Source organism: Caenorhabditis briggsae (genome assembly GCF_000004555.2).
Source record: "Caenorhabditis briggsae complete genome, chrV, whole genome shotgun sequence".
In the NCBI taxonomy this organism is placed as follows: domain Eukaryota; kingdom Metazoa; phylum Nematoda; class Chromadorea; order Rhabditida; family Rhabditidae; genus Caenorhabditis; species Caenorhabditis briggsae.
In genome coordinates, this window is record NC_013488.2 from 4,201,064 (window position 1) to 4,223,819 (window position 22,756).

Sequence of the window (22,756 nt, forward strand, 5' to 3'; positions counted from 1 at the left end):
TTTCTTTCAATTGTTATGTCTCTTTCTAAAAATTAATTGTAGTTTTTTTCATAATTTATTTGTTAACATAATAAAACAAGTTTCTTCATTTTCAACTGATTTTGGTACCTCGGAGCGAGGCCTCGGCGGCACGCTGGTAGCCTTTCAGAAATTCCGAGTTCAAAAAGTTCAATCCGAAGGAAAAAAGGGAAGAAAAAAGTAAAAACACCAGCAGGGATTGAACCTCTGACCTCCTGAATACTAGCCTAGAGCGTACCCACTACACTACGCGTGTAAGAGGCGACCATCGCGTTTTTCACATTATGAAGCGACGCCGCAGCAGCAAGCTAGTGAAGAAATTAGGGTGACAAAAAAGAGCATTTTTTCGTCCTTGAAGTGTTTTTTTCAGGTTTTTAAGTACATAGCTATATTTATACTTCAGAGTTATATCTTTTCAGTAAAAATGAAAATTTTGAAATTTTTGATGTCTACCCTCCTTTAAATGGCATTATTTATTCAATTAACCATTTTTAATAAACTTCGCGAATCCAATTCTCGACAATCCAAAATCGTAAATGTGACAACATCCACGAATCAGGGCGTCTCCAATAACCCACGGCATTTCTCCACTCTCATCATTTGTATCATAAAAAGCCAAGGCGCATTGTCCGTTGTGCAATCCCAAATCGAGGACATAATTTTCTGATTTGATAGTATACGGTTTTCCAGCAATAAGGAGAATGATGTCCGGATAGGATTTGATGTTAGAGCACGGGACCATGAACGCTTCATTGGCCAAATCGTATGTGGTTGGTAATGTTGACAAGTGCAGTTAAATCTCGACTGGGCATTCCTGTCCACCCCGATCCAGTTGTTGAAATGGCCTGGAAAATGTATTTGATGGTTGTGGAACAGGAAAAAAAATTGTGACCCGTTTGGATCACTTATAATAATAATTTATTTGATTCAGGACTATCAGTCACTTATAAAATCAATGTGTTACAAATTAAACAAATCAGTTAGAAATTATGTTCGTCTAGGAACAGGAAAGAAGATAAATTAACATTACTTAAATTAGTTTTAAAAGAGATGGATGAAATCAAAGGTGGGAACACGGTTTTTGGAAGCGAGTTCCAGCAGGACATAATACGGAGAGTAAGAAATTGAGCAGAAAGTTTTGAAGCATTTTTTAGTGTACAGTGAATGTAATATGGGTGGCGTCTTAGATGATTATGATAAAACGGGACAATGAATAGATTATGGGCAATTGCAATTTCCCGGGAAACTAGAGTTTTATACATAAACACTAGATCGGATAGAAGTCGACGGTACTCTAAGGATTCTAAATTGTGATCACGGAGACAATCAAAGTAGGATATATAGGGATAGTTGAACTTCTTGTAACATCGGAACAGGAATGACTTTTGGACGCCTTCAAGAACTTATCTAGAAAAATTTTACTTGACAAATTTATGGTTTTCTTTCTATTGACCCATAATTTTTTTTTTGAAAAGACAGAAAAAATGCTGAAAACCAGTTCCTTGAAAATTTTGAAATAAGCCTGAGGAAGTGCCGCGCCACAACCGCCTGAGCTACGCGACCGCGACGTTGGCTGACGACCAACGACGTATCAGAAAGAGTTTTGACCTCAGAAGAACCACGCCCCTTTAAAATGTCAAAACTTTATTTCATACGAACCTGTTGCTTTCCCACTCTCTTGTAGATGCCAAAAGACACTCCATCCACATAATATCCCCAGACCGTCGGATCCGCAAGTGGAGCAAAATTCACTTCCTTATCACACACTTTTTGATCAACTCCTCCGTACACAATTGCACCTGCATCCATATAATCCTCGCCATGCTTATCCAACCAAATTGAGAATACAGGACTGTCCATATGTGGCAGCAATTTGACGATTACAGGTTTTGTTCCACTAATCGCACGTGCTGGAAATCCCAAACCAAGTACTCCATCCACTGGTTGTTTGGTATAGACATAGGGTACATTTAAAGCTCTTCCAAAGTCTTGATTGGAAATTGTAAAGCCAGCCATATTAAGTTTCTCCTGTCCTAGTTTTCAGTTAGAAGGGATCCATGGTAAGTGATCTCGAAATCCTTTTTAGAATCCCGAAACGTTGAGGAAGCTGAACTATTGTATGTGTGCTTCAAAGTGTTATTGTGAGCAAATCCGTGGCAGTTTCGTGAGGCACAGTTGACATCAAGAACCCACAAATTTGATGAGGTAGTGTCAACCGCGACATTGAAGGTTTGAGCTGAAACTGAATTAAGTGGGTATTGAACAACAATTATTATAAAATTACAATATTATTATAAAATACCTGGAGTTCCCAAAGTGACAGTAGCCAAGTAGTACTCATCTAGAGTATCGTACAGCACTTGATTTCCTTTTTTCAATTGTTGAGTTTTCCTTAACGTTGGTGCTCCAGATTTATTGATAGGAATTGAGAATTGAGTAGAAGAGACAAATCCCATCCCACTAGAGTAGCCAATAGAGCTAAACGCAATATCATTGAGGAAAAATGGTAAGGATAATAGTGAGTTATTCCTTTTATATAGTAAGCTGCTCTACGAGCATCGTCTCATTTCTGGATAGTTATCGGCAGATGTACTTTCCCGATGTGTTTATGATCAGTGATGTGGGTGTGTATGACTAAAATTATGATGTTGGTGAGAACTTTTTGATTCTTTGATTCCTGATAGTAAGACTGAGGAATAATTGAACAAAAATTATTATCGTTGATATTCAATTAAAAATTTTGTAAGCAGTGAGGCCAGGAATATTTCTGGATTTTTTTCTTGGAGCTACAGTATGCATTTTGACGTGACGGTGTACAGTATTCTTGAATCACACGTGGCCATCGTGTTGTGAGACATCGGTCGACTGCTCAACTTGCGCCGAGATGCTTATTAACAAAGCTTTGAGAAGAATATATATTTTATGTCACTCCACCTTTTAGAATGGAAATATCATTTTGAATATCACAGAATTTTTGATACCTCTTACGGGAATCAAGATAATTTGAATAAAAGTGCGCGGCTCTTCTATTACAGGTCTCACACACAAAAGGATTATCAGTTCAAGTGTCAACCGGTAATGAATCTACCGTAAAACCTGTATAAGAAGGGCCCCTTTAATAGAAGGGCCCCTCTAATAGACGGGCCCTCCGAGAGTGGTTTGGAAAAATAGAAGGGCCCCCTGTAATAGAAAGGCCCCCGTAATAGAAGGGCCCCCTGTAAAGAAGGACCCCCTCCAAAACATTTTCCTTATGTTTTTAGTGAAAAATTTTCCGGGAATTCCATAATTTCATATGAATTAGCTGGAACACTTTTTTTTTTGATAAATGAATTTTGAACAAAAAGATAACTGAATTTTGAACAAAAATTCGTCGAATTTTTTAATGAAAAACTTTGGGAAAAATCGCCGTAAAAATAGAAGGGCCCCTCTAATTGAAAGGCCCCTGTAATAGAAGGGCCCTCCGGAAGTATTTTGGAAAAATAGAAGGGCCGGTCCTTCTAATACAGGTTTTACGGTATTAATCTGAAAACCGCGTACGAATCCGTTTTCCAACTGTTTGAATAACGTGCAAATATCTCAAAAATCTACCCACCTACATTTATTTTTATCTATCTTCTTTGATCTAGATATTTCTCTGCAGGTATCCAAACAAATGACGTTTCCTAGTATGTATTTTTATGCATCAAATAACATATTTTTTAAAACTTAATTTTGCCCTTTTGCGATTCTTGAACATAACACAACCTTCATGTTTACCGTTTCTCCTTCTCCAAATGTTTACATTTCCAATCAATATTTTCTGCGTGTGTGTATCTTCCGATTCTCGTGTAATAGGTTTTTCCGACCGTCTGCGTGTCCTCATATCTTCATATTTTCCACACTACACGACCTGTTAAAACATGCGTTTTAGGCGAATAGCGTTGATCTTTGTGTCCCCTCTTTATTTTTGTTTCTGAGTAGTGCTGATTTTGCGGTTGAGTCGTAGTTTTTAGACAAAAAATTCAGCTGTTAAGAAGCCACCTGGAAAGTTTTGAACGATTAGTTTGGCCAAATAACACCATAATTTCTTTTTGGATTAATGTTTCTTTTACTTTTTTTCGTCTAGGGGCATATTTCAGTACTTTTTTAAAATGTCTTCTTAATGTCCTCTTTGCCTTTCAACTTTGAGATAATTTATTTCGGTTCCCGTGAGAGATATCAGAACTGATTCATCAAAAAACTTTAAATGACAAACATTTTATCCGTTGACTACTTTTTCATATCCGTAACAGGAAAAGATGGGTATATTCCAGTATAGCCCCACGAAACCATACTTGTGGAAAAGATGGCCGGCCCGCGGGCCGGGCCGGGCCATGGCCGGGCTGAAATTTTTCTGAAAGCGGGCCGGGCCGGGCCGGAAAAAATTACACATGGCCAGCCCGCTTTTTGAAAATTTTGAAATTTTAGAGCGAATCATCATTTTTCAAGATGGTTTTTCTTCTTAGCTAATGAAAATCCACACTAGAGGCCGATACTGTCGACAAAAACTGTTTTGAAGTCGTGATTAGAAAAAAGTTTCATCCTTGGCTTAATGAAGTTTGATTTTTTTTGCTAAAAATTCAATTAAATCGACTTTTTCGGATGGTTGTATGCATTTGGATTAATATTTGCGCCATTATAAATATTTTGGCACCTTCGAAAAATAAAATTTTCGGAAAGTTGTCCTAGGCGGGCCGAGCGGGCCGGACCGAAAGTTTTGAGGCAAGCGGGCCGGCCCGGCCATCCACATGTATGCCCGAAACATTCCAATATAACACCCCTGGCATAAATGTTGGAATACACCCCCACCAACCATTTTTCATAAGGTGGGTGGGGGGTTCAAAAAATGTTTTTCCTGATTTTTTGCCTGAAGATCAAACGTACGCAGCCAAATTACGCATAGAAAAATATTTGTTATTTATCGATTTTGCACCGTTTTTTTGTTAGTTTTCTTTAGATTTCGGCGTTTTTTCTACTTTTTACTCAAATTTTCCTGATTTCTGGTTTATATTACCGTACATTTTTTTGTCATTCTACTAGAGAAATAATTATTTAATGCCAGTCCCCAACAAAAAATAGGCTTAGGCAAAAACGGGTAGAAATGTTGAAGATTCCAAATAAAAATAAGCTTAGCATCCTAAATCGGCGTATACCTTGAAAACAAGACCCCTAGAAATTTTTAAGATTTCAAGTTTCAATATGACTTGAATGTTGTTTCCCTGAACTTTGCGCTTCTTTTCTTCCCATATTTTAACGATCCCTATGACTTGTGCTTGACGCGAAATTCTATATGTTTGCACTTGTCTTTAATGTCTCTCATCTCTCGTAGTCAAAACCTTTTATTACACTATGTCTCCATAGTAGCTCTTTCTATTTTCTTTTTCTCTACCTCTCCTCCTTTTCGTATTTTGCCCTTCTCACCTGATTCTTCACACTTCTTCTAACCCAACTTCCTTCACTTCCAGACTGAAACTTTCAGCTATGAACACCCCAAGCTCTTCTCATTCATCCCCTCCTGATTTGTTATCAGTGGTCCCTCCTATCGCTTTCTGCCAAGTTTGCGGCAAAGACGGACATGGCAAACATTTTGGAGCAATCACGTGCAGAGCATGTGCCGCTTTTTTCAGGTTAGATTGATTTGTAATTTGGTTGGGAAAATATTGCAAGTTTTCGACGTTTCGGACTGCAAAACAATTTCAAGCCGTGTAAAAAGGACGCAAAGTGTGGGCCGCCAAAAAATGGATGGTTCAATTGCAAAAGTTGTCGGCTAAGGATCTGTAAAGAAATCGGAATGACAAGTGATAGTGAGTTTTAATTAAAAGAAAAAGGGGCCTGAAAAACTGAAATAACTCAAAATTGGCCCTAAATCAGTTTAAAATCAGGGCTGTGCTAAGGCCGGCCGCAGCCGGCTTTGTCTAGGCCTGTAAAAGCCGCGGCCGGCCCAGGCTAGCCGTGCGGCTTTTTGGAAAAATTTTGAAAATGGATTTCTTTCTGAATATGTTTTCCGAAAAAAAACTGGCCCATACTCCGAGGGTACATCGAAAAAGGGTACATCACTCTTATAGGGTACATTGACTCAGAGGGTACATTGACTGATAGGGTACATCTGTGGAGGAGTCTGATAGGGTACATTTAAGCAACTCTCATAGGGTACATCGACGAAATACTCAAAGGGTATATCGAAAAAATCTGAAAGGGTACATTGGTCTGATTTCGCACAGTTTTCGAATGTTCGTAACTTAATGAGACGGACAAGTTTTATAACGAAGTTTCGGTCATTCATCGGATTATAAGCAACTTACTGATGCTCGGCGAGGTTTTGCAACGTGCTCCTCCTCAATCTTGAATAGTACGCGCTCATTTCTCGATCACTCAGGAACGCTATTTCAAAACAATTTTAGTAATTTACCCGCATTCTGAAAGCTTGAGCAGCGAGCTACACTTTTTTTTCTAGCCCAGGAAGATAAATAACTTCAAACAGATACAATGAAAGATACAATGTTCGTCCCTAAGTGATCGAGGAATGAGCGCTTACTATTCAAGATTGAGGAGGAGCACGTTGCAAAACCTCGCCGAGCATCAGTAAGTTGCTTATAATCCGATGAATGACCGAAACTTCGTTATAAAACTTGTCCGTCTCATTAAGTTACGAATATTCGAAAACTGTGCGAAATCAGACCAATGTACCCTTTCAGATTTTTTCGATGTACCCTTTGAGTATTTCGTCGATGTACCCTATGAGAGTTGCTTAAATGTACCCTATCAGACTCCTCCACAGATGTACCCTATCAGTCAATGTACCCTCTGAGTCAATGTACCCTATAAGAGTGATGTACCCTCAATGTACCCCTTTTTGATGTACCCCCGGAGTATGGGCCAAAAAAACTACCAGAGGGATGGTTTTGAGGTACACAGTTTGGAATCCAGTAAAAAAGGATCAGGATAAAATATTTTTCAAGAATTCCGGATTGTTTTAAAACTACATTGGTTTATTGAACGATATAGAATGATACAATAGAGGGCCTTTTGTACTGGTTACATGATAAAGAATTTAATAAAAGAAAGTGATTGCGGGGGATGCAATGCACATTCCCCGGGGAATCACCATCAGAAGAGTGCGATTTAGCACACTCCCGGCTTTAGAGAAAAGAAGACACAGCGAAATTTAAAACTAGTTGTCCATTGGTCCAATTGACACTGAAGAACCTGAGTGACTACGTCTTCGGCGTCCACTCGCCTCTTGTATACTGTTCTGCGTCACGTCGTTAGTGCCTTTTCTCGTATCGTCTTGGCGAGCGTTCGAAGGTGTGACATCTACGGGGTCCATGATTCTACTGAATACGTCTCGTAATGTGTTAACGTCGCGTCTTTGTGATCTAACACCTCGGTGGTCTAGCATGAAAGATCAAAATCTCTCGTTGGAGAGAGGCTCCGGGCGGGAAAAGCGTCCTCGTCGGTCCACTTTTGATTGGAGCAAGAAGTTAAGTTCTTCTTCGTTGTTGCTTATCATAAAAATAAGACTTACGGTTTGAATAATCCATATTGTTCGGAGGTGAGCTGCAAGCTCGGGTGCAACTGATATCTGACGTGCTACGAGCGCTGTCTTATAGCTTTCTTGTCCTCGTTCAGATGCGTCAAATGTGATCGTCCTCACCAAGTCCCGACCACTTCGTTCGAATGACTTGGACCTGCTAATCCTGTGTCCACCAGCTCCCCAAGTCTCAAGTATGCCAATGACTTTGTTGACTATATCAGGAGCTGCCAATCATGTCTGGTACTGCATGCCGCTTGCGATACAGTAGTGAATATTGCAACAGCGAATAATAGGAGTATAGAGGTACCAATGTAGAATCCTGCCACGCGGGACTTTGAGCGACCGGGGGTTTTTTTTGTTTTAGAACCTTTTTGTTTTAGAAGCTACATTGGTTTATTGAACGATATAGAATGATACAATAGAGGGGCTTTTATACTGGTTACATGATAAAGAATTTAATAAAAGAAAGTGATTGCGGGGGATGCAATGCACATTCCCCGGGAATCACCATCAGAAGAGTGCGATTTAGCACACGGAATACGAAATACGGATTCTGTGTTTCATCGTCTCTAATTACTAGGATTGTGATAATTTTCATCAACATAGTCATTTTTCAGAAAATAACATATAATTTGAACACTTTACGGAAAAAAAAACATTTTCCAAAAAGCGGCTTTGCCGCGGCTTTCTCGGCTTTTGAGTAAAAAGCCGCTGCCGGCCGCGGCCTCTAGAATGGAGCCGCGACCGCAGCTGGCCGCCATTTTGCACAGCCTTGTTTAAAATGATCTGAATGTGACTGAAAATCGCTTAGAAAATAGAAAATAGCTAAAACTTGCCCTAAAATCTGTCTTAAATAGCTCAAATTTAGCTTGAAATTAGTCTGAAGTTGCTGACATTTGACTTCAAATCTATCTAGAAATTAGTGTCAAATGGCCTTGATTTGGCATGTATTCAATCTGAACAATCTCAAACTCAGGCAAAAATCAGTCCAAAGTGGCCAAAAATTTGTCTTAAAACGTCGAAAATATCCTGAAATAGGCCTAGACTCGGTTCAAAAAAGCTCAAAATAAACTTAAAATAAGTCTGAGTTTACCTAAATTTTCCCTGAAGTCTCTCTGAACTTGCTGAAATCGCTCAAAATTCTAATCGAAGAAAAATCTGCTGAAAAAATATTTAGAATTTTCCAAAAACCATTTTCCAGATTTCCAGTATGATCGAGATTCATTCACTTTCAAAAACACAACGACTACTACAAAACTCCAGAAACGAATACCAATGGTACATCTTTATATTTTTCTATGTTAAAAATAACTTCGTTTTTCAGTCCATGGGCTCGTTTCTCGGCCGGCCCAATCTCATAATGTACTGTGCACCTGAGCCAGGGAGCATCGATGAAAACTCCAAATACACTATCGATGTTCAATTTCTAATCGATCGAGCTTTGCATATCATGCAAAAAGGCTCTGAAACGCCAATCTACGCGACAAACTCTTTGGAAAAGTTGGCACTGGGATTACAGCAAATCAGAGGTCCACCAGCGAAAAAAGTGAAGATGTTATCGAAAATTGGACAGGAAGAGATTTTCGCATTATGGGAAGATGATATGCTGAGAGTTGCAAAATGGTTCACCTATTTTGATGAGTTCCAACGGCTACCTTCCAAACTACAGGTGTGTCTGGAACCGTTTGTTAGGGCAAACTTACCATATTTCTTTTCAGCTAGACATGCTCAAAGGCGTGTGGAACGTGTTTGGACGCCTTGAACGCATCGCATCGACCGCGATCGCCCGCCAACAGAACATCTGTGGTCAAAGCGTGTTGATGTCAACTGTCAATGAGGATCATGTAATGTGCGATATAAAAAACTTGGAAGTTGATTTGTCCTGGTGCTCACGGTACACTTTTGAGCAGTTGAAGTTGTAAGCACTATAAGAATTCCCTGTGGCAATTCTAGATAATTTCAAATTTCAGTTTCGACTCTACGGACCACGAAAAACAACTGGATCTCTTGGTCCAAGCCATTTTGAACCTTAAACCTACTGACGTGGAATTGTCTTACATGTTGTGTCAGTTGTGTCTTCATCAAGTTGGGAAAAAGTATCAAGGAGAGATTCTAGAAGTCACCGATCGGTTTCAAGATGTCCTTTCGGACAACTTGCATGATTACTATACAAATAGGCAGAATCTATCAAACTATTCTTTAAGAGTGACAAATATGATGAAAATCAATAACACAATTGAGGTAAGTGGTTTGGCAGGAATTTTAAAATTTTGAAAAAAAAAATCGAATTTCAGCAATGCATCTACCGCGACAAAGTAAAGTCCGACCTATTTCGAGTTTTCGATGTGTTCTATGTCAAATGTTCTCATCCGGATCTGTTTTTGAATGCTTGAAGATGATGATCTCCAGAAATTTCTAATCATCAAATACATATTGTCTTATGAGTTTTTCTTTTTCTATCAACTTTCATATATAAAATTTTCTGTGAAGCCATGTGCTTCTGGTGGAAATTGTGATTTTGTGAAAAATGGATATTTTTGTTGTAAAATGTGTAGGCTGCAGAAATGTTTCGAGGTTGGAATGAAATGTAAGTGAGAATATCGATTCATCTAGTGTGTTTTTAGGTCATTTACCATTGTGGCCTAGACGAAATATTTGAAGCGGTTTGGAACACTTGCTCTTAAGATGTGCTCACTGGAGCATAAAAGGTATGGTTCAGGAGTTTGGCTGTAACTCGGCTCAAAATGATCCAAATGTGCTCAAATGTTGAAAAATGGGTGTCTTCAAATGCTCTAAAATATACATACAAAACTTTATATTTTAAGAAAAATAATTTTTTTATTTTAAGAAAAATAATTTATGCTCCAGTGAACACATCTCAAGAGCAAGTGTTCCAAACCGCTTTAAATTTTTTTTGATATATATTTGATCTACACCAAACATTTTTCATTACAAAGCCAATCTTTAAAGAAATTCTGACGGAAAATTTTTTCTTTTGGAGTCATCGTCACGTCTGTGAAAATTCAGAAGAACATAAAAATTGATTGAGTTTCAAAAAATTTGTATAACGTTTTGTTGAAAACTCAGCTACATTTAACAAAAAAGTTTTTGATTATTGGACAAGTTTGAGCGAAGTTATGAACTAAAGTATAGAGTGACACTCACTAATGTTCGCCACTGTATATTCCTCACATAAAATCGCAGTGAGAATTTAGTTTTTTAAAGCTTTCAGAACCAGGGATTTTCGGAATGACCTTTCCAGAATTTTTCGGAATGTCGAAAATTCCGATTTTGAAAATTTCGGAATGTCGAAAATTCCGATTTTGAAAAATTCGGAATTTCGAAATATTCCGATTTTAAAATTTTCGGAATTTCGGAATTTTCTGAATGTTTTAAAATTCAAATTAGAAATTAGAAATTCCATTTTCCCATCACAAAAACGCAAAAAACTTGTGGAAATTGAACGAAAGATTTCGGTAGCGCAAAATACTATCAAAAGTAGTTCAGTTCGAGACCCACAGGTAAATTTCCTCCGACAGACCGTAGTCAGAAAATTAAGTCCAAAAAAAATTGCGGTCGGAATTTAATCCCGAAAAAATCTTTCGGAATTATTCCGACAGGAATTTCATTCCGAATTTTTTCCCCGAAATTATTCCGGTCGGAATATCATTCCGAAAATGGTCGGAGTTTTCGGAATTTTCGGAATTCCAAATTCCGTTCCGAACATCCCTGTTTCAGAACTAATTTTCAAAAAGTCATTCGAAGATACCAGAAGATGAGACGGTCATATAACATCCAAAAAGCGGAAAAAATTGAAGTCCAAAATTCCGCCAGTACGTTTGCATTTTTTCCCATCAAACTCAAATCATAACTTCAGACCATGGACATATTCCTCGGAAGAACAAATCTAATAATTTTCAACGCACCAAATCCAAACGACCCAACAGGCATAAAACACTTTATAGACGTCCGATACTTGGTCCAACAAGCAGAAAACATTCTTAAATCTGGAAGTCCAACACCAATTTTTAGAATGAGCTCTCTGGAAAAATTAGCATTAGGGCTTCGTGAAAGCTTACAAAACTCAAAAACTACAACTATTTCAAAAGTTGGGAAAGATGAGACGCTGGCGTTTTGGCAGAGTGATATGATAAAAGTGGCAGAGTGGTTCACCTAATTTGATGAGTTCCAGTTGTTGCCGTTTCAGCTGAGAGTGAGTTTGAAAGTAAATTTTTCAGATTCAAATGATAAAAGGAATTTGGAGAGTCTGGAGTAGGCTGAATAGACTAGCAACATCAATGAGAGCTAGAAGGCGTGAGATTTGCAGGGATAATATGATAATGATAGATTTAAAAGAGGAATCCGTAGTTTTTCATTTGAGCAAAACTCAAATTGATGTATCATGGCAGTCAAATTACAATGTAGAGCAGCTGAAATTGTAAGTTTATTTGAAATTTAAAAGAGGGGAGACATTAAGGTTTTCGAGTTTTTTTTTTCATTGCAAGAGTATGCATTCTGACGTGACGGTGTACATACAGTGATCATTGTTCACATGGGTGGGAGGTCCACAAGTTCGCCTCCACGAAGGGTTTACAAGAACACAATTTTGAAAAATTAACATCTGATTAACCTTAACATATTTTTAGATTCGGGTACCGATACCTAGATGAAAAAACCGAACTACTCATCCAAGAAATAATCAACCTGGAGCCTTCAGACGTAGAGCTATCCTATATGCTCTGTCAGTTATGCTTCTATTATGTCGGAAAACGATTTCAAGGAGTTTTTCAAGAAATCGCTGATAGACTACTTGAAGTTTTGTCTAACAATTTACACGACTATTACATGAAACAAATGGGGTGTTCTAAGTATTCAGGAAGGATTTGTGGTATGATGAGGATTAATAATCAGATACAGGTACAGTTGTAAAAAGTAAATCTTCAAATGTTTGTGATTCAGAAAGGAATTTACGAGCGAAGAGCAAAAGCAGAGTTGATGAAAATATTAGACGTATTTTTTATCGAATTTTCGGATCCGGAAATGTTGGTCGATGCATGAGGAATAAGACTTTGTTGTACATAAAATATAGAATTAATAAATTCTGTTTTTTTTCTGAGAATTCACAGATTTGAAACAGATCGATTTTTCTTTGAAAATCATACTGACTGCCCAGAAAAGTTTTCAATAATAACTTAGTGCCTCTAACTGTAACTTTCAGCTAACTTCTCTCATTTTCTGTAAAAGATATTCAAAAACGGTCAACTGGCAGAATACTAATCATCTACTTGCAAAATTTCGGGACGGCCCGTCGAGAGGTTTGGCGGGCCGGCCCGCTGTTTGTACTGCAGATGATTTTTTTTGATTTTTCTCTTTGAAAGTTTTATAATTTTTTCAAAAATTTAATAAAAAACTCTATATTTTTTGACTACTTTCTACTTCGATAACTTTTAAGAATTGTGTAACTTTTTTTCTTTTTTAATTAAAAAAAATGTCCCAATTTTTCATTGAAAATTATTTTTACTGAGAAGGGGCGGGCCGACGGGCCGGGCCGGGTCGGGCTGGGAAAATTGAAGTTTCGGTCCGGCCCAGCCCGACCCGTTGCAAGTATGCTAATCATGATATCAAGAATATTTTGCAAGTTAACTGTATAACTCATTAAAATTGTTCCATGAAACTTAAATGAATATACATATTCGAATGCATAAGTTCGAATCGATCTCTGAAAAACCTTATCACTTTCTCTGCTAAAGTTTAATGACGTTAGTTACTAATCTTTGACCAGTACTTGATACTATAATTTTATTACCTTTCATTTCATTCAACTCAAAGTAAACGAGATGATTCAATTCGGATCTCCGATATTTTCAGAAAACGTCACTCAAAAAAGTTTCCATGATTTCCAATGTGTTTGTGCCTCTCCTCGTAAATGATTCATACAATTATGACCCTCTGGCATTCATAAAAGAAACTCTTTTTCCCTCTGTACACCTGTCATGTGTCTCTCTTTCTCAAAATTGTTTCATTGTATGTTTTGTCTGTCTGCCAGTCTCCTCTATTTACATTTTGCCTTTTTTCGTATTTTGTCCGAGATTTTTTTTTCTGCATTTTTTTGTTGAATAGAGCGGAAACCAAAAGCTCAAGCTTTGTTTCCTTGCTCATGTTTTTTCTTTACCATGAATTTTTTTCAAAATGTTTTTTCAGAAAAAAAATGAATTCACCTGGCTCTTCTGTATCGTCATCATCTGAGTCTTCTTCATCACCAGAATGCCTCACAATTTCCTTTAGAAACTGTCAGGTTTGTGGACAGCCCGGTCACGGGAAGCATTTTGGAGCAATCACTTGCAGAGCATGTGCCGCATTTTTTCGGTAATCACTCTTTTTCAGAAATATATAGTAATCAAGAAGTTACAGACGCTGCGGCACCTCAAATAATTTCAAGCCGTGCCGAAGAGGGAATAATTGTGAATTCTTGAAAAATGGATGGTTCAATTGCAAAGCGTGCAGGCTGCAAAAGTGTTGGGATGTTGGGATGACAAGTGATAGTGAGTTTTTAACTTTGAGCTGATTTATCTCAGTTCCTGTGGAAGATATCAAAAAGTAGTTAACTGCAAAAATATTACTGATACTATGATAAACATTGAACCTGTTCATCACATTTTTCACAGAAAATGAGATATTTGGACTCAAAGTTGATGATTTATATTTTATCTTCGTTAGCTGAAAATAGGTAACTTTGAAGTCCAAAAGAAGTGGTTTTTTTATTTGTCTAAAAATTTTAGAGTTCATCCAACAAAATTAGAACTTCAGTTTTGTAGTGGACAACTTTTTCCGGGTCTAAAAAATGTTTTGAAAGTATTTACTAAATAAATGTAAGAAAAAAAAATATCTTCAACGAATGGCCATCCAAATTTCAAATTTGAGCAATTTTTTGGTTCTTGTCAAAGATATCAAAAAGTAATTACCTGATAAAATGTTTTTGATACCCTAATAAGCATTTTGTCAGTTGAACACTTCTCGATATCGTTCACAGGAAATGAGCTAAATGGGCTTAGAGTTGACGGTTTTTTTACTAAGCGCTGTCTGCATTCCATCGGAAAAATTGTGGAAAAAATTATTCAAAAAAAAACGCAGTGATATTTTTCAGACTTTCAATATGATCGAGACTCCTTCATCCCGAAAAAAGTCAGAACTGCACTTGAAGATTTCCACAGCCGAGTACCGGAGGTATTGCTTACCATTCTTTCGACATTTATTTTTTATTCCAGTCCATGGGAACTTTCGTCGGTCGATCGAATCTTATAATCTTCTGTGCTCCACAATTTGACCCAGAAAATAACAACCAAAAAACTTATATCGACGTACAGTATCTGATCGATGAAGCTGGCGAGATGTTAAGAAGAGGCTGTGATATTCCGATTTGTGCTCCAACCAGTCTCGAGAAACTGGCTCTCGGGCTGCAAACCCTTCGTGGGTTCCACCCAAAGCAAATGAAGGTTATCACCAAACTGGGCAAGGATGAGACATGGCTCTATGGCAACACGATATGCTAAAAGTTGCAAGATGGCTAACGTATTTTGACGAGTTTCGACAACTTCCGCATCAGGTGCAGGTGGGTTGGAAAATAACTAATTTCGGATTAGAAAATACTTAAATCATAATTTGCGACTTGCAGGTGGATATGCTCAATGGCATGTGGAAGGTGTGGGCTCGGTTGGAAAATTTGGCAATCACGGCAATGGGCAGACGCCAGAAATTGTGCAAGGCTAAAGAAATCATGACGATAGTGGAGGAGGAACAATTGAAATGTCACATGACACAAGTTGAGATAGATATAAGTTGGTGCTCCAGGTTTTCTGTGGAGCAGTTAAAATTGTAAGTGGCAACGTACGGTAAATAGCAATTGTAATAAGCTTTTTTTTCAGCTTCTCCGATAACGACCTTGACGAGCGTACCGAGGATGTTATCCAAGCTATGATGGACCTCCAACCATCAGACGTTGAACTCTCCTATATGATGTGTCAGTTGTGTCTTCATTACGTCGGGAAGCGATACCAAGGCGCGATGTTAGAAATCGCGGAAAGTTTTCAAGAATCCCTTTCCAACAATCTTCACGACTACTACATCAAGCGTGTGAATATGCCACAGTACTCCCTAAGGTTGGCAAATATGATGAAGATCAATAATCATATTCAGGTAACATTTCTTGAACCTCAACGTTTGGATTTTAAAATCAAGGGTATCGTATTTCAGCAAGACATCTATCGGGGACGCGTGAAATCCGAATTGGCCAAGGTTTTTGATGTTTTCTATATCGAGTTTTCGCATCCCGAGGCATTCGCAGAACCGTTGTGAATTATGTTCGTTTTATTTTATGGTGGGAAGCCAAATAAATATTTTGTTTTAATGGAGATTAGACGGGAATTCATTCGGAGTTTTTTTTGAAGGCAGAGTATGCGTTCTGAAATGAAGGTGTAAATGGATTAGTCGTCACAAAGCGCGTGGCTGTGGTGCCGCTCAATGTTTAGAATTCCGTCTTCCGTTTTCCGTCTTCCGTCTTTATAAATTCCAAATAACAGAATACTAACAGGATTCGTGGAATTTTCAGACAACTTTTGCGAAATTCTTTCCACATTGTCCAATTCAAAAATTCCAATTTTAATTATACGATTTTCCGTCTTCCGTGGATTTTCCTGTTCCGTCTTCCGTCTTCCGTCAAGCGAAATTGTATTTCCGCTCAACACTGGTGCCGGTTTCAAAGACGACAACGGTCGGTGCCACCGTAGCTTAGCTGGTAGCGACGCGGCACCTTCATCGATAGGTCCACAAGTTCAACTCCTCAAGAGGCTATAATTGAAGAAAATTCCAGAAATATGAGTTTTCGTTATTGCTGTTATGTGTGCCATCGTTTAGCCGTATCAACTTGCGCCCCATTACTATTAGCTCAACTGTTAGCGGCGCGGCACCTCCAATGGTGAACAAATAATTTTTTTTCTCGATTTTTTTTCATAAGGAAGCCCCTTGAGGAGTTGACCTTTCCAAATAAAATAGTTTACATGGAATGACTCCCAAGTGTTACCCTTGAAAAAATTGAGACCTATATGGTTGAAAAGAGCGTAAAAAGAAATTTTAGAATCCAAAAGAAATAGTTGATATAAAATTTTTTTGGGGAGTTATGGCCCAAAACGTACCAAAAAATGGCTATATTTTCAAAAAATCATAACTTTGTCTGTTTTTGTTTGTTTGTTTAGATTTAAAAACAATAAATAGACAATTTATTGATATTTTGGAAAACAATTTTTTGATTTTTTTCTCATTGATTGGATTATTGATTTTTTGAAAAAACCGAAAAATTTTTCAATATCTCAAAAATCCCAAGTTAACTTTTTTTCTTATTATGACCATTGAACTCAGCACGTTTGATTTACTATAGAAACATATCAATACCCCGGGGGAAATCATGCTCACACAAGTTATGCCAATAAATGTCGATTTTTGGCACTTGGCTGCTTTGAATTCGTTGTCCTCGGCGGCCGGCATGGTGAGGGGCACATTTGTTTTTGTGATTTTAACATGCATATAGTTAGTTTAAAGTGTTTAAAACACAATTTAGTAACATAGAAAGTCAATTATTCGAATTCCGTAATATGTCTTAAAATTGCAACTTTGAAAAAATCAAAATTTTGACATGTAATAGGGCATATCTATGGTCAAACTTGATGAAAACAGCCAAACTCTTTTTGTAACATAATCAGAAGAACGTAATCCTTGCAATTAATTATTTTCCGGTTTCAAGTTCATTTTTGTCTTACATTTGTTTTTTATATTTATTACGTTTTGTTTTTAAGTTAATTGTAACTCCGATTTTTTCGGACCACAGATTTCTTTATGGGCCTCCAATTATTATGGGCCTCTATTCATTTACAAGCCTCGGATTCCAGCAGAGAGCCCTCTTTTAAGTTAACAGTTATGCTCCATTATCTCCATTGAAAACATTAGTAAATTAATAACTGTGCTCCGATTTTTGTCCTTCAATTACATGTATAACATTTAATACCATGAAATGAAAATATAGGACAATGAATCAAAGGTTTGGCCGTTTCCATCCAGTTCAACTATAGATTATAGATGTACCCTTGTCGAAATTCACTAAAAATAGGGATTTGGCTGTAATAATCGTAAATATTTTCATTTTTAGGGCCTAACACAAAATTCTGTTCAAGCCGTTGATAGAATTAGGCTCTTCTGATTATGATACAAAAAGAGTTTGGCCGCTGTAGTGCCGCTAGGTCACCGTATCCCTATTCCAAAAGTACCTTGACCAAAAAAAAATTCTACAGCCGGCTTGGCAAAACACGGAAGGCCACCAAACGATTATACTATATCTATGCGGCCTTTATTTTCATAAACAAGTTTATTCAGGAATCAGTGTAGCGTTACAATAGATAAAACCAAATTACATAATTATTGCGATTCACTTCAAACGGTTCTAAAAATGTCATGAGAATATTCTGCATAATACACATCAAACACACTCAACAGCTCATTTTTCGATCGTTCAATAACAACATCTTGCTGAAAAGTTTATCATGAGAGAAAAGCCAAAAGATTCAATTACCTGAATATGGTTATTGATCTTCATCATTTGGGCAACCCGCTTACTGTACTGCGGCATGTTCAGCCTCCTAACATAATAATCGTGTAAATAATTGGATATTGAGTCTAGAATTCGATCGGAAACTTCTAGAATAACTCCTTGAAATCGTTTGCCAACGTAATAGAAACTAAGCTGGCACATCATGAATGCTAGCTCAACGTCGGTGGGATTCAGGTCTATCATCATCTGCACAACTTGTTCACCACGGCATTCAGAGCTGGGATCGTTGAAACTGAAAACGGGATTTCAACAGATAACACTCACAGGAACTTACAAACTCAACTGCTCAACTGTGTATCTTGAGCACCATGATATATCAAGTTCTAGCTTCTTCATATCGCATAATACTTGCTCTTTATTTATATGACCCATCACTTGCCATCTCTCACATAGATTTTGTCTTCGACCCCTAGCTGTGAGATGTAGCTTGTCTAGTCGTGTCCACACTTTGAATATTCCTTCGAGCATGTCTAGCTAAAATAGTTTTATTGAACTTGTGGGACGAATATTGAAGAGCTACTCGGTTGTTGGTTTGTAACTTCTGTTCAGAAATAGAGGGGGGTTCGACTTTTGGACGAATACTTTTCAGTTTCTGATTGTGACTCGCCTAACAACTGCTGTGTAGTCAAAAACAACGATTATATAGTGAAGGTTCGAATTTCGAAAACCATGATTTGAATTTGAGTATAAACATAAACATATGGCTTTGAGTGTGAATTCATAAACAATTCCAGAAACGTTTCATTTGATTTCATGAGTCGAAACTAATGATAACCGGACTTTTTTAAGGACATCATCACTGGAAATTTGGAAAAAGAGAATCTTGTAGATTCTCATTTGCCTTTCTTTTGCATAGTCCACCCATGGACCGATTTTGGTCGGAAGTTGAAAATTGAGACGCCACTATGTCAGAACCTTTTCCTAACTTTGTTGAAGTGGTCGGGTTTGGTAGCGCTCTTATTCTGAATCTGGCACATTCCTGGCCAGAAATTGCTTTATACGCCCGAGTAGCGCTCCTACCAGCTGTGCCAAAAAGACACGATACCCAAGAGAGAAATTAAAAGGTGTGAAAACGGTCACGCAAAGGTAAAAACCCCCTAATCTTACCTGCAATTTTTGTGGCAACCTTTGGAAATCATCAAAATAGGTTAACCACTTTGCAGTCCTCAGCAACTCATCTTCAAAAAGTGTCAGTGCTTCTTCTTTTCCAATCTTATGAAACGCCTTCAACCCTTTTCCCACTACACTCCGAATGTGTTGAAGCCCGAGAGCAAGTTTTTCAAGTGGATTAAGTGCAAAAACTGGAGACCAAGAGCCCTGAAAAAAATAGTGGTTCTCTTACTAAGTTTTCTCCTCGACTTACCTCGTGCAGCAAGTCTTCCGCTTTATCTAGGAGAAACTGGACATCGATTATAACCCTTGGTGGGGTGTAATCAGGGTCGTGAGCAGGTGCACAATAAATTATGAAATTCGGCCGACCCAAAAATGTTGCCATGGACGCAGGAATATTATCTAGAAACCCTCTTTGAACTCTTTCCGGATCTCGACCAAATTGGAAACCTTCAAACTTGGATTCAAAAAGTTTTTGGAATACAAAACCTACCATCAATTTTCATTCCTACGTTTTTACATTTCTCAAGCCGACACTTTTTACAATTGAACCATCCTTTTTTGCGTACCACACAGTTTCCACCTGTTTTACAAGGTTTCACATGTCCCGAAGTTCCGTAACGTCTGGAAAGTGGTTTTTTGATCACATAAAAATGATATCACGGTTCAAATATTTCTTATCATACATTTAGTGATTAGAAGGTCTTAACGAACTCTGACCATTTCAATTTTGAGTTATAACTTTTTTGGTTTTTATGGAAGACTCGACACAGGGTTCCGAAAAACCTGGTCAAAAAATCGCGCTCCAGCAAACCTCGAGACCTAGCTAAATCCTTCGTTGGCTGAGTATCAAACGTACAACGATGAGCAAAAAAATCGAGCGTTGATTGAAAATACCCGGGTCAAATCCACAAACACTTTGATATTATTAATATTCTCATGGCCTAAAAGTTTGCGCGATTTTTAATCATGTCGTTTAGAACACTATGTCAAAGGGAGAAGGCGGACAAGAAAGTTGGGTTACCATAGCTACAAATTTGGCGTAGCTCAAATACTTCGCCCACACGTCCAAATTAACGTGAAAATAGAGAAAAAATCCAGACTACAAGACTCAAAGAGAATCAACGAGACATTTGAAGATAATCTTACCGAAAAAATGCAGCACACGCTCTACAGCTGATGGCTCCATAGTGTTTTCCATGAGCCGGCAAACCGCAGACTTCGCAATCCTTCATTGAATTTATGACAGGTAAGGAACATTCGGAAGAAGACGAACTTGTGGGTTCATTCATAATTTCCAACATTTTCACAAAGTGGAAAAAGCAGAGCGACAAGAAAAGAAACGGATTAGATATTCTCTTTCGAAATGAAAACTGCATGTGTAGTACATAGAGAAACGGGAAACTAGGGAGACGCAGACATGGAGAAAATTTAGAAAGCGAGGAAATAGTGCGGTGTTGACGTTTGGAAGGACAAATACAGACATATTGGTCTCGTTAAACCAGGTGAATCATAAAGGGAATTCGTGAAACTTTTTTTTTTCAGGCAAGTAATAAAAAAACTGTAAAGATTTGAACGATCAAATGTTAACTGATAACCTTTTTTTATGTAAATATTGAAAAATATATATATAAATAAAAGCAAAAAGAAGATGTCGCCGCAATCCTTGATGACATCACGGATTGTTTCCTGAAAAACATACGCTATTTTCTCGAATCGGCCCAGTATCCAAGTGTAGGTCAAAAAGGGTACATTGATTCCAGAGATACATGTCATTTTGTGACCCATGTGTGAAGAGAAAGAAATGAACATAATTTTCTTTTACAGACTTCTTAAATTTTTTATAAGAATTGTAGGGCTATGTTAGGCCAAAGCATCCTTCACCATAAAATCCCATGAACCAACTGGCATTGAACCAATATAAAGTGGCGAGAAGTGGTGAGGAGAATTTTTTCGAACATTCATAAATGTGTTCAAAATCGCTCAATTGACTTGAAAATTTGCGAAAGAATAGCTGTAAAATCCAAAAACATAAAAATCGGCTTTTTGAAAATTTCTCATTTGCAGAATTTTCAGAGCAGTTTCAGATGTAACAGTGGTCAGAGAATCCAAAAAAACCTTTTTTTCAGAATCTTTTATGGCTTCGATTTTAAATGTCAAATGATTCTCAGTGTCCAAATATGCACCAAAAAGTTTTGAAGAATTTTGGAAGTCGGGCTCTCGAGTTATGATGCTCAGAGCACAAAAGGTATGCGTGTGCATTCAGAAAACAATCTGAGATATCTTTGAAGAATTTCAATTTAGATTTAGATTTATTTATTTTCAGAGCGGTGACCAACAGTACATAAGAAAAAGGCAGCCCCCCTCACGAGGAGCGCCTAATAAGTTAAGAAGAGAAAAATAATGGAAAAGGGAGGAATTATATACAGTAAAATACATGTGTTAAAAATAAGGATAATAGCTAGTAGCAAGAAATAGAAGAATCAAAGAGATTTTCGAATTGGGACGGGGTGAGGAAGAAGGGTACATTGTTGACAGCGGATCCTCAGTCAGTCGAGACCGATCCTACGTCCTAACCCGAGAGTGTCTGCAACCTGAAATGACCCCCAATTCCCCCCAAATGTGTAAAACAAGCGGTGCAAAGGAATAACAGTACACAAAGTATTCAAATCCAAGTTTATTAACGGAAAGGGATTTGAATAAACGGCAAAGACAACGGAATTGGGAAAAGAAAGCAAGAACAGAAAAGAAGTAAAGGTGTAGGGCTAAAACCTCCTGGGAGCTACCGGAGGAAACCTTGCTGCCTTCTAAAACTGGTGCTAACAAACCAAAACGATGCCAAACGTAGAAAACTAGCTGAAAGGCTAAAAAGGGTTAAACGGGACCGCATAGCGGTCAGCTCTTGGTGAGATTCGAACACTCGCTTTGCCGCAGCGAAGACTGAGTAACGACGGGCGGCGGACGCCAGTGCCGAGTGGCGCGGCGCGGCCGCTGCGACGCGGTCGTTGGCGCGTATTCAAATAATATTAATATTACCGTAAAACCTCTAATAGAACGAGCCTATAAATAATAAACAGCACAATATGACAGCAGGGTCTTCAATGTGATTGTTCGACTTTTTTCTCTAATATTTTCATGAGAAATTTTTTTTTTAAACTTACAATATTTCTTCCCAATGCTATTCCTACTGTAGTTATTGCTGAAATTTTCAGCTGTAAAGGCAACGGTTGTGCACTAATCATAATAAATAATGGATCATAATCCATTAAATGTGGATGCCAATTTACAGTCAAATAAATGACATAAGGGAGCTCTCCGATAGCCAGCAAAAAATCTCCGAGTGACAAGAATCCGATCAGACGCATATTTTTGTTTTGACGCAGATCTTTTCTTCTAAAAGCTACAGATGGAAATCACAATTT

The 22,756-nt window shown here is 37.8% G+C and overlaps 5 protein-coding genes across 5 annotated transcripts; 3 read left to right on the plus strand and 2 right to left on the minus strand.

Annotated features, from left to right (window-relative positions):
• Positions 1-520: 520 nt before the first annotated feature.
• On the minus strand, positions 521-2,399 carry CBG01356 (the record flags this gene model as incomplete). The annotated part of the gene is given in 5 exon segments (XM_002636065.1): positions 521-790; positions 792-863; positions 1,678-2,058; positions 2,061-2,254; positions 2,321-2,399. Coding segments are annotated over 5 exon segments (996 nt in total), but the record flags the coding sequence as incomplete, so codon positions are not given.
• A 4,467-nt stretch (positions 2,400-6,866) lies between these two features.
• Cbr-nhr-98 lies at positions 6,867-9,963 on the plus strand (the record flags this gene model as incomplete). Its single annotated transcript, XM_045236891.1, has 7 exons — positions 6,867-6,879; positions 7,556-7,562; positions 7,647-7,653; positions 8,772-9,239; positions 9,289-9,488; positions 9,541-9,811; positions 9,865-9,963. The coding sequence occupies 7 exons, from the start codon at positions 6,867-6,869 to the stop codon at positions 9,961-9,963; spliced, it is 1,065 nt and encodes a 354-aa protein (XP_045091818.1).
• A 912-nt stretch (positions 9,964-10,875) lies between these two features.
• CBG01354 lies at positions 10,876-12,566 on the plus strand (the record flags this gene model as incomplete). Its single annotated transcript, XM_045236892.1, has 4 exons — positions 10,876-11,046; positions 11,448-11,726; positions 11,809-12,008; positions 12,530-12,566. 4 exons carry the CDS (start codon positions 10,876-10,878, stop codon positions 12,564-12,566), a joined length of 687 nt encoding a protein of 228 aa, XP_045091817.1.
• Positions 12,567-13,778: 1,212 nt separating this feature from the next.
• Positions 13,779-15,120, plus strand: Cbr-nhr-55 (the record flags this gene model as incomplete). Its single annotated transcript, XM_002636062.2, has 4 exons — positions 13,779-13,936; positions 13,982-14,112; positions 14,715-14,794; positions 14,836-15,120. 4 exons carry the CDS (start codon positions 13,779-13,781, stop codon positions 15,118-15,120), a joined length of 654 nt encoding a protein of 217 aa, XP_002636108.2.
• A 2,926-nt stretch (positions 15,121-18,046) lies between these two features.
• On the minus strand, positions 18,047-20,638 carry CBG01352 (the record flags this gene model as incomplete). The annotated part of the gene is made up of 7 exons (XM_002636061.2): positions 18,047-18,142; positions 18,186-18,456; positions 18,499-18,698; positions 19,332-19,541; positions 19,588-19,784; positions 19,828-19,958; positions 20,484-20,638. The coding sequence occupies 7 exons, from the start codon at positions 20,636-20,638 to the stop codon at positions 18,047-18,049; spliced, it is 1,260 nt and encodes a 419-aa protein (XP_002636107.2).
• Between the last annotated feature and the right edge of the window lie 2,118 nt (positions 20,639-22,756).